General features: G+C 37.4%; 1 protein-coding gene across 5 annotated transcripts in view; it reads left to right on the top strand.

Moving 5' to 3' along the window:
• Nucleotides 1-9: 9 nt before the first annotated feature.
• ILRUN (inflammation and lipid regulator with UBA-like and NBR1-like domains) overlaps nt 10-12,262 on the top strand; it is a 93,018-nt gene continuing 80,765 nt past the window's right edge. For 2 of the 5 annotated variants that reach the window (XM_032462872.1, XM_032462869.1), the window contains exon 1: nt 12-380. In XM_032462872.1, the coding sequence (XP_032318763.1) occupies nt 223-380 (158 nt within the window). In that variant the 5' untranslated portion in view covers nt 12-222. Of the gene's footprint in view, nt 381-12,262 lie in introns of all 5 variants that reach the window. The other 3 variants (XM_032462873.1, XM_032462870.1, XM_032462871.1) reach the window with 2 other exon arrangements.

Below are 12,262 nucleotides of genomic sequence, written 5' to 3'. Positions count from 1 at the left end.
GAGGCGGCGGCGCTGGGGGGGGGTGGGAGGGGGGGAAGCGCGAGAGTGAGTGAGTGGCTGAGTGAGTTTACCCCTATGAGGCGGTGAGAGGCCCGGGGCCTACCTCAGAGGAGCGGGGTCGCGGCGCCAGCTAGCAGCGGGCCCCCTCCCGGTCCCCGGGCCCGGCGGCGCGGCGGCGGCTCGGTTGTGAGGAGGCGGGGAAGCGAGTGTCCGGCTCCAGCCATGGAGGGCATGGACGTGGACCTGGACCCCGAGCTGATGCAGAAGTTCAGCTGCCTGGGCACCACCGACAAGGACGTGCTCATCTCCGAGTTCCAGCGGCTGCTCGGTTTCCAGCTCAACCCGGCGGGTTGCGCCTTCTTCCTGGACATGACCAACTGGTGAGCCGGCCGCGCCGCTCCAGCGCTGGCAGCGGCCTCGGGGCCCCGAGGGGAAGGGAAGGGACACCGAGCCCGGCGGCAGGGCGGGCCAAGCGGGCACTAAGGGGCACCCCTTTCCCCGGGCCATGGAAGAAATTTGGGCACTGAGCAGGGCTAGAGGGGACGTAGAAGGAGAGTTGGGGGCCATGGAGGGCAGGAGAGACGGAAGGGAGGTGGGGGTTGATCCTAAGGTACTGCGGAGTATTAGCGGCCGCGGAACGTGGGAAGAGGAGAAAAGACTTCTGAGCATCGAGGCATGGGGTAGACCTGGGGGGAAGAGAGCTGTGGTGTTGACTAAGAGTAAAAAGCACAGGAAATCTGAATTTGTGGAGTAGAAAAAAGCTTGGGGTGTGGAGTTAGCGGGTGAGAACGACAAGGATGAGGGTAACTCCGGGAGAGAAATAGGTGCTATGGGAGAGCGTCGGGCATGGGTGAGACTTGGGAGTTAGGAGCTGAGAACAGATTATTTGTGTATGTGTCCGTGTGTGTCCGTGTGTGTGTGTGTTCGTCCGTCCATTCGAGGACTGATAGCAGAAAGGGAAGAATATTATGGAGGAGGACAAGTGAGTACGGTAAGAAAGAGATTTTCCGATGAGTTGGGCCGGGGGTGGGTGGGGTGGGATCTACTAATGAGAGATCGGAAGTGCTAGACCCGAGGCAGCGTCTGGGAAAAACCTTAGGAAAAGTGAAGGAGTGGAGATTCCTTTGCGGGAGGGAACTTTTTGTGGGGATTGGAAATCTCGCTCCAGAAAGCAGGAATGAAGAGGGGCTTATCCAGAGGAGTTTAGGGAAAGAAAACTGGGTTGGTAGATGATTAGAAAAATGGAGAACTTGACTTAGGCTGGGAACCAGGTCTTTTTGACATGGAGTCTTCTTGTAGAAAACTGAATTGGGACGATGAAACTTAGACTAAAGGAGTGTTTCTTGGCTTTGGATTTAGCACTTGCTCTTTCTAATAAGTAGGGCTTCCCCTTCTTCTCTGAGGAGGGGGTTGTTGAGTTCATTCAGGGTGCGTGATAAAGTGGAGGTCATTAGACTTCCTTTAAAAGGATTTCAGGTAAAACAACTCATCTTTCTTTGGTCAGAAAACCATGAGATGAGTGCCCTTTGCTCTCTGTGTTGGGCATTCAGTCCCCTGGCATGTGGAATCTTGTTTCTCTTGGCATCACTTATACAACCTGCCTCCCCTTTATTTCATGTCCACTGAATGCCTCAGGCAATGCCAGAAAAAGAAACCTAGTCTTTATCCCACTCCTCATCAAGCCCTATCCTGAGTGATGCTAATCTTGCTCTTGGGAGCCTTGTAGCTGTGGTGGCACCAAAGGTGATGTGTGAATTTTTTTTCTGTGCAGCATCATTGGTAGGTACTACTGTTTTATCTTTAAAGATGATTGTTACAGTGAGAATGGGATTGAGTTTCTAGATGTTCAGAAAACTTTGAATGCAGGAAATAGTCTTCATAATTAAAGAAGCATTTGTGATCCCTACTTGTATCTTTTATGTCCACATGATCTCAGACAGGGACTACTACAGCCTGCAGTAGTTTTCTGAACACCAGCCTATGTGTTTGATAAAGAGTGACAGGGGTTATTGAAAACACTCGGAAGAGGTATTGCATTGGTGAAATTTAGAAGTAAAACTGTATCTTGAGGAGGATTGTATCCTGCCTGCCTGCTTCCCATCCCCAGCTCTTTTTCTTCCTGTTTACACTAGTTCATTATAGGAAACTTGGCATTTTGTTGTTGCTAGTTTGGTAGGGGAGGATTATTACTTCTCCCCACCCCAATGTGAGTTGTACCATTGAAGTTCTGACCTAATAAGTTTTTAGTTTTTTAGAGTCAGTATTTATTAGTACAATTATAGCTACAAAACCAATGTAGTGAATTTTATATGCTCAAAGTGTGTATGTTTAATATCTGAGATTGTTTGTTTTTAGGTGTTGTGAAAGGTAAGGCCCAGTGTGGATAAGGAAAAAAAAATAAACATTACAGTTGCATTATAAAAATTTTATTTGAATTTTTTATAAAATTTATTAAGCTCAACATCACAGAGTAGCATGTGGTCTGATGAGATGTTATCTCCGTATGAAACAAGGTATGATACCTTTCTTAGCAAAAGAGTGAGCTATTAAAAAAATGTATTCTGGTTTTAAAGCAGTTGAAGTCAGTAGCTTCTTAGAAACCCAGGTAGTTAAGTGATAACTCAGCTTTAAGCCACATTACCTTATTTTTTGGCTGTGAAAGTCGTGTTCTTTGTTTTCTTTGATTATAAAATGCAAAATTTGTGAACTGAAGGAAGTAAGGCTTGTTATTCTTTATAATGAAAGCAGTTAGCTCCGTAATCCAGTATTATATTTTGATTCCTATGTTGACCTGGCTAAATTTGTCTTGTTCGATTTTTGTTTTAAACAAATACTTACCAAAATTAATAAAATCTAGTTAAATTATGTGCATGCTGTGTACTTGGTCAAAATATTTGTGTGTGTTAAATAAGTATCTGGAGTCTGGAAATGTATTGTTTTTAAGTGTCATTTAATGTCTAACTTTGGGAACTTTTGAGATAGTCCCAGTATAGGTTGGCAAAACATCTCTCAAACTGCTGTGGTTAACCTGTTGAATTTGAGATGATTAACCTTCCTGTGACTTCATAAAAGCCTGCTTTGGGTTGTAATAAATAACCACCATTCAGTTGTCTAGTGACTGTTAAAAAATAATATGGTAAAATAAAAATGATTATTTAAAAATGAAGGCCTTGAGTCTTCTAAAATGAAACCCTAGTCGGAAGGACAAAGTATGCCTGTTTTCAAAAGTAAGAATTTATTTTCTGTTGTTTGTAACAACTTTTTAAGAAGCTGTTGAAAAATGGACAAAATTGTGTGTTTTAACCTTGTGAATTACCTACCCTGTAAACATAGGTTTTGGGGTTTTTTTTTTTGCTTTTTAGTAGTAGGTTAGATGTGTACTATGTAGATATTTCTGTTTGTTTAATTTAGAACCCAGTATTGCTTCAGTTTAAGCATTTTTGTAGTATTTATACCTCAGCTGGCAGTTGTGCTGCTGGAAATTGGTGGAATTGCCTCTTAACAAAAGTAGTCAATTTTCAGTTCCTAAGTGACTACATAAAGTGAATAATTGGGGGTGGTGAGGGAATCCAATATCTGAAGCTAAACTGAAGTGAGACTTTAGTATAACTTTCTATAGGTGGAATGTCTTGCAGAGACATTATATTGGGCTGTGAATACAGAACTTGGAATTCTAAAACTGGATGCTGGCTTAAGATTCTCTAGTTCATTCCAGTTTTTCCTGCGGAATTGCATTTAACCTTTCCAAGATAGCTTATTCTTGCATCCATGAGGGCAGAGATTTGCATGATACCTTGTAGTGTTTAATTATCTTTCTAGTTAGAATTAATGTCAAAACTAAGTCTTTCTTACTGTAGTTTAAGCTTTTATCATTTGTTTGTGTCCTCCTTGGAGATGGAGAATATCTAATAAACACCTTAAGAAATCAGAAAGCTTTAATACAAATCACTAAAATTTTTCGGTCATTTATAATTTAAGCACATTTCTCATCCTTTAACGTAGACTAATAGACGTATTTTTTTTTTTTAGAGGAAACCAAAAGGATTGAGAGGAGGGATTACATATGATTTTTAAAAAGTTGTGGTGAAATATATATAACATAGAATTTACCATTTTTAACCAATTTTAAGTGTATGGTTCAATGTTACATAAGATTTTAAATTCACTTGTAGCCCTGAGAGTGATTTGTCTGTTACGTTTTCAAAGTGAGTTATTTTTTAGTATTTATTACAAGACGTAAATAACACTTTCAGATTTTTAGAGGATGTTAACATAGGAGTTATTTCTCATTATAGGTATGAGTAAATTATCTTTGACCAGCATATAGACAGTCTTGGCTGTTTCCCTCGTATTCATTAGGCTAGTGCTTTACAGTTTTGGTGCTGCAACATCCTAGGTTGCCTCCAGGTATCCTCAGGAAGCAGCGTGTGTTTTTTGAAACACTACCTGCCCCCCATCATGGATGGAACAGATGTTTTCTAGAAAACTCAGGAAAAACATTTTTGTAAAATAATGTCCTGTTAACTATCTCAACATTGTCAGAGACACCCTTCTGGATGAAATGAAGGTATAACCACTATGCAATGAAGTGAAATCAGAATCTAGATGTGAAAATCAATTGTACCTCTTATCTGATCTCACAGTGCCTCTCCTGCCCGATCTTAATCTATTTCTCAGTCACCTGCATGCAAAATGAGTTTCTGATCCACTCTCTGGTTTATGTGTATGAACCTAGGGAAAGTCCTTTTATGACAGATAAAACATGATAATAATACTGGTTTCCTTTAAATTTGTGTGCCAAGCAGCAGTTTTAGGAAGAGAGTAGGGAAGGGTTGTGTAACAATGATAGAGTGTCGTGTGTGCTGTTGCATTTTTAAAAAGGTTGGGAGTTCTTGCTTTTGACATTCTTCTTTTCCACTTTTTCCAGTCTTTTTTGAGTGGCACACACAGGCTGGGACTCTGGGTGTAATATAAAATAATTTAGAAATAGAGCATCCAGATTCATTTTAGTTTTAAAAGAAACAGTAAAAAGTACATTGTTGTCTTGCAGGAAGTCTTTTTACTCTTCTGTTGCTGTGAGACTTGCGTTTCTCATCATATATCAAGTCAGAACTAACCTCCAGGGTGGGTGGAGGTGTTTCTTTACCACCTCTTATCTTCCCAACTACTCTCCTGCCCTCCACAAAATTTGTCTAGCACATAACAGCAGAAACTCAACCAGACAATATGCAAATGTATTTTGGATAGACCCCTGCGCCCCACCCCAGCAGTAAGTGTAACACAAAAGCAGAAGACAGCCTTTATTATAATTTGCTCTCTAATAGGAAAAGAACATGCCTAAAACTGTGAGAGACAAAGTTTTGGGATAATAAGGAAGAAGCATTCATGTGTTAATGCTGAATTAACTGAGTAAAATTTCAAAAGAGGTAGGAATGGACTGAATTGAGCAGAATCAGTGATTCACAAAGATAGAGTGCTTGTTATGGGCAGGTTGCTTTCTTAGAAGGTTTGACACGGTTGGGGGATTTGAATTGATGGAAAAGTAGTGTAATGTAGGTAGAGGATGTTTCCCGAATGAACCATGAGGAGCAAATGGAGCAGAACTTTCTAGAAGATTGGCTTGGCTAGAATGTGATTAATGGGATCAGGAGTGACAGGAGATGGAGTTTATTTTTATTTTTGCTTTGGAGTATTACTGATTTTTTGAAAAATTGAGGTGAAATTGACATAACATAAAATTAAACCATGGTAAAGTAAACAATTAAGTGGCATTTAGTGTATTCACATGTGCAACCACCTCCTCTGTCTGGCCAAAACATTTTCATCATTCGAAAAGGAAACCTCACACAATTAAGAAGTTGGTCCCCATTCCTGTCTACCCTAAGACCCTGGCAACCCCCTGTCTAGATTCTTTCTCTATGGATGTTCTGGATATTTCATGTAAATGGAATCATAAAATATTTTCCCGTTTGTGTCTGGCTTCTTTCAAGGTTTATCCATGTTGTATAGCATGTTATCAGTACTTAATTCCTTTTAATGACTATATGATATTCTAACGTGTATATATGCCACAGCTTGTCCATTCATCCATTGGTGGACGTTTGAGCTGTTTCCACCTTTTGACTATTGTGAATAGTGCTGCTATGAACGTGCGTTTATGTGTATTTGTTTAAGTACCTGTTTTCAGTTCTTTGGATATATACCTAGGAGTTGAATTGCTGGATCATATAGTATTTCTGTGTTTAACTTTTTGAGGAACCACCAAACTTTTCCACAGTAGCTGAATCATTTACATTCCCCAGCAATGTATGAGCCTGTACCAATTTTTCTACAAACTCACCAACACATATTTTCCTTTTTAAAATCATAGTGCGTATGAAGTGGTACCTCATTGTGAGATTGATTTGCATTTCTCTAATTACTAGTGATATTGAATCTTTTCATATGCTTGCTGGCCATTTGTATATCTTCTTTGGAGAAATGTCTGTTCAAGTCCTTTGCCAGTTTTAAAAATTGGATTGTGTGTCTTGTTGTTCAGTTGTAAGAGTTCTTTATATATTCTGGATACTGCACCCTTAACAAGTATATGATTTGCAAATAAATGTTTTCTCCCATCCTGTAAGCTTTTTTTTTGTTTTCGTTTTCTTTTGGGGGGAGGTAATTAGTTTTATTTATTTAATTATTTTTTAAATGGAGGTACTGGGGATTGAACCCAGGACCTCATGCATGCTAAGCACATGCTCTACCACTTAAGCCACACCGTCCCCCTGTTTTTTCATTTTCTTGGTAATATCCTTTGGTGCATAGATGTCTTTCATTTTGATGAGGTCCAACTTAATTTTTTGTTGTTGCTTGTGCTTTTGGTATTATATCTAGTAATTCATTGCAAATCCAGGATCATGAAGATTTACCTCCATGTTTTCTTCTAAGAGTTTTATGGTTTCAGTTCTTATATTTAGGTCACTAACCAATTTTGAGTTAATTTTTGCATATGGTTGAGATAGGAGTCCATCTTCATTCTGTAGAGCTTAATTTTGATCATATTATATGCTCTGGGACTATCTTCTCATTGACTCTGCTTTAAATATATCTTTACTTGTATTAAACGTGCACTTTCTTTGGCCATCACTAAAAATTGGGCCAGAAAAGTGTGCAAGGTTTTCTTACGGAGGAAAAATTATGCATGTTCAATTGGCACCCCAAACTTAATGTGTTCAAAAGGTCCGTTCTTCTCCCGCCCCCCCCCCCCCACCCCCAGCCCTTCAGCTTTTCTTTCTGACTTTCCCTGTTCTGTTACTAGCTCACTAGCTCCAGTGGTCTTCCAGACGTAAGGCTTGAACTGAATTATTTCCAATGCCCTCTCTTTCCTGAATACCTCAGATCATTTGCCCAACCCAGTTCATTTCCACTCTGCAGTGCACCTCCCAATTTGTCTTTTTTCCATTTCCCTCGCCATCAACTTAGTTTGTAGATTATGTTACCACTTTAACAGGTAACGTAGGAATAGTTTTCAAATTGGTTTTCTACACCTGGCTTTCTTCCTTCCAGTCCATTTTGTGGACATACCACTACCAGGTCAGTCTTTCTGAAGAACTGGTTTTGATCTGGGCCCTTCTTTTCTCAGAAACCTTTGTGCCTTGTTGTATACCAGATAAAGAACAAAGAGCTTTAGCTTGACGTTCAGGACCCTCCAAAGAGTGATCCTAACTTAACCTGCCTCTACCTTTCTGGCATATCTTTGTGCTGGATATCCTGCTCCTCTCTACTCCATTGAAACTGTTTTGCTGCTCATTTCCCACACATACTTTTGTTTTCCCAATTTTTATCTTTTTTTTTCCCGACTTAGAATGCTGTTCCTTTATACCTCGTGAAATCCTTTTGTTTTTTTTGGAAATTGGGACACTAATCACTGTTCTTGGTAGTGCTGTCTTTGAACTCCACTCTTGCCTTTTTAATATTTATCAGATACAGTACACACCCTGGAGAGGAAAGTGCGCCATAACACCCTTTGTTTCTCCTTAAGCATCTGATACAATGCTTTGTACATAGTTGGTGCTCAGTAGATATTTGTTGAAGTAATGCATGAAGGGAGATGGGAGTAAAGATTTCATTTTTATAGAAATTTTGAAGTCTAGTGCTGTTTGAAGAAAGAAGTTCTATAAACTAAGCTTCTTTTCAGGCTTCTTTGTAGGTTTAATTTGAGCATGAGATTTAAATGTTGCTAATAGTTCCATACATGACATGAAAGCAAATTAAAATTTAAATGACAACAAGAATATTCTTTCTTAAGCGATTTGAGCCCTCTAAAGATTGGCTCCACCTTGTATAACTACCTTTCTAGGCATGTTTTCTTGAATTAAATATCATTTGTAATCAGTTTATAAGAGAATTTATTATTCAGAAAAATTAGGTAACATTTAGTTATTTAGAGTGAATGGAGAAACATATTTTGTAAGCTCTCTAAAGGTCTCCTGGATCTTTGCCAATGTGTTTTATTGAGGAAGAACTTTAAAAAGTAACATAAGTACATAGTAAGTTCAAGCAGTTTAGAAGAGTCTAAGTAGGAGTTGCAAACTAAAATGCCTACAGGTGCCAGGTGGAGAATATGAGCAGTTGAGGTATGTTTGAGCTGGAAAGCACTTGCCTTTTGTAAAGAGAATGTCTGATACTTGCCTTAAGTCAAATATTGCCACACTGGAATGAGGGCCTAGTGTTCTTAGATTTTTCCATTTTTTCAAGAGAAGCCAGAAGTTTAGATTTTTATGGGAAATTGCTTTATTTTCAAATGTTGGCAACTAATTCAAATATTTTTAAAACACCGTGTGGGCCAAATAGGTAGGCCACTATAGGTAGGATGTGGTCCTTGGGCTGCTAATTTGCAACCTCTGGACAGATATGAAAAGCAAAAATCCCCTCTCCTTTCTAGATATAACCACTACTGTTTCTTCTGTACCTTTCAGAAAATTTCCCATGTCTACAGATTCTGTGTGTATACACACACACACACGCACACGCAAACATATATACATACACATACGTAGGTAAATTTTATGCATGTGTGTATATGTGTATATACATATATAAAAATTAAGTGTAATAAAAATTTTTAACAGTAGTGGTATTGCTATTTAAGTAATTGTTCTTCCTGTCCAGGGTAGTGGATACCATAGGCCTTGTACCTCTTTTGCTTCAGTGGGAACTGAATTAGTTGTCAAGGTACTTAGATAGGCTGATCAAACAGATATTTTTTAAAATTAACAATTCAGTGGTGAAACTAATATTGTAAATCAACTATGCTTAAATAAAACACACACACACAAATCAACCCCACCCCCCCAAAAAAGGCATGCAGTGGTGGATTTGGTCTCCTCAAATTCAGTAGAAATTCCTTCACTGTATTAAGTAACAAGACTCTCATCTGGTAATTACATATAATTATTAAAGCTTTGTTTTCCTACGTTAAGGGCAAAATGTGTTAAACTCAAAGTAGTGAACTCATCTGAATTTACATATGAGGTATTGTCAGAGAACATGTTTTATAAGTTGAATTTTTTCGGGACCTAGAACGTAAGACTGAAACTCACTGAAGAGGTTTAACTGTTATTAAATCATCATGCAGGTGACACTAATACATTTTCCACTTATTGGAAGGGTAATTGATTTTGTAAGTGGTTTTCTAACAGTTTGCCAAAGTTAATGTACATCTTGAGATGGGTAGCAGTTTATTCCAAATATGGAACTCAGCCTCACTAAATTTGCTGTGTACTGGGTTTTAAAAGACTCACTTATAAAATTGAACAGTTGTGTTTTGTTATAATATTTGAGCCTTGGATCTGTAAAGTGTTTCCAAGAGTTTGAACTTGAATTATTGTGCTTAAGGTCAGTGATTCATAGTCTACTATGGAGCAACAGCCTACTAATGATTGACTGAATGATATGCAATGTGCTGCTAAGATGCTTTCTGGTCAGCTTTTATTTTCTAAAGTAAAATTTACTTTTTAATTTAAAAAATACTTTGATAACAGACTTTGAGTAGCGGAAATCATTAGCTGAGGGATGGGGTTTGCATACAACTGTAACTGGGAACCACTACCTTTTATAATATTTTAAAATAAAATAGTAGCTGTTTTATTATGACATAAACAGTTTTAATATGACATAAATCTTATTGAATATAAGCTAGAAATTACCATAAAGCAAAAAGAAAAAAATAAGCCATACACACAGGACCCTGAGATAAACAGTTTTAACCTTTTGATCTTTGTCTTAATATTATTGTGTGTGTGTACCTGTGTTTGCTTTATAGAAATGAAGTATTTACTGTATTCCAGGTACTGTTTTAAGTGATTAAGTTTAATATATAATTTAATGTTCACAATAATTCTAGGAAATAAATACTGTTATCCTCATTTTACAGAAAAAGAAAAGAGGCTCAGCAAGGTTAAATAACTTACCTAAAGTTATGTGGGTAATAAGTGGTAGAAATAAGATTCAAATGTCAGCAGTCTGGGACCAGAACCTGTGCTCCTGATTGTTGTGTTTTACGCACTGTATGGGTTTTTAGGATTGTCATAACAAATTACCACAAACTGGGTGGCTTAAGACAAATTTATTCTGGAGGCTCAAAGTCTAAATTCAAGGCATTGGCAGGACCATGCTTCCTCTGAAGTTCTTGGGAAAGAATCCTTACCTCTTCTTAGCTTTTGATAGCTCCTGACATTTCTTGGTGTTTCTTGATTTGTAGCTGCATTTCTTCAGTCTCTGACTCAGTAGTCCCATGACCTTCTTCTTTGTGTGTGTCTTCAAATCTCTCCCTCCTTAGAAGGACATCAGTTAGATGTGGGGCCTAACCTGATCTAGTATGACATCATATTAACTAATTATGTCTGCAAAGACTCTTATTTCCAAATAAGGTCATGGTTCTGAGGTTCCGGGTGGACATGAATTCAGGGGGATTCCTTTCAACCAGTATACACACTATACACACTATTTGTAATTTGTTTTCACTTAAAAATCTCTTAGACCATCTCTCCACTCTTAATAAATATGATTCTACACTTTTGTTTTAAAGGCTTCACAGTATTCCTTTACATGAATATAGAATAATTAAAAAATCCCTTTGTGTTGAATATAAAAGTTGTTTTCAATTTTTTGTCAGTATTAAATATCCTTGTAGCTAAATCTTTGCTTGCATCTTAGTTGTAATTTCCTTAGAATTAATTCCTAGAATTAGGTTGCTGGGCTAAAGATAAATACGGCTTTTAGTGCTCTTAATACTAAATTGCCAAATTCTTTCTCCCAAAAAGGTCAGACTAATTTGTATTTCCACCACAACTGTATAAGTGACTGTTTCTTTAATACCTCATCAATGCAGCATATTATAATTAAAAAAATTTTTTTTAGTTTAGTAGGTAAAAAATGTGATCTTGTTTTAATTTGTATTTTGTCATTTCTAATGAGTACCTTTGTGTGCTAAATGTCTGTTATATTTCTTTTATAAATTGATTGAATGCACCCTTTGTCCATTTTCCATAGGGAAGTTTGCCTTTTTGGGAAGTGGAAATATCTTTTTTTCTCCTGATTATGAAAGTAATAACATTGAATATAAAAACCCAGCAAATTTAGAAATGTCAAAGGAAGACAATAAAGCCACTTATAATGCTACTCAAAGCTAGCTAATCACTGCTATCAGTTTATATATGTATACATATGTGTATATATAGGTCTTCATACGCATATTATATATTTTAAGTTAAAAATGTAATTATATAATACCTATTGCTTTATAGCCTACTTTTTTACTAAGCAGATTTCTTTCCATGTGTTTTTCATGGCTGTTAGTATTCCATTACTTGAGTATTCTGTAACTTAAGCAGCCGTTATTAATTTTTTTGTTTTTCACTATTATAAATATCTGTTCACTTGTCTAATTATTTCCTTGTCTCTTCCTTAATTAATAAAAAAATTGTGACATATAATCCATGTATTTATTTAGGACAAATTCTTAGAAATGGAATTGCCAGGTCAAAGGTATGCCCTTTTGAAGGTTCTTGATAAACATTGCCAGATTGCCTCCATGAAGGATGTACCAATTAATATCTTACAGTTAGACATTAGAAAGTCTGCTTTCTGGGAATTATAATTTTTAGTTTTTGCTGAGTTTTTATTTTATCTAATAGATAAAAAGCATTACTTGTGAAGTCTGTTTTGTTTGTGTGTGTTGGCTATTTTTTATAGTTACATTTTTATTTTGGAGAAGAAA

The sequence above is a fragment of the Camelus ferus genome, chromosome 20 (assembly GCF_009834535.1).
Source record: "Camelus ferus isolate YT-003-E chromosome 20, BCGSAC_Cfer_1.0, whole genome shotgun sequence".
NCBI lineage: Eukaryota > Metazoa > Chordata > Mammalia > Artiodactyla > Camelidae > Camelus > Camelus ferus.
Note: the sequence above shows the minus strand (reverse complement) of the source record. Positions and strands in the feature narration are given on the sequence as shown.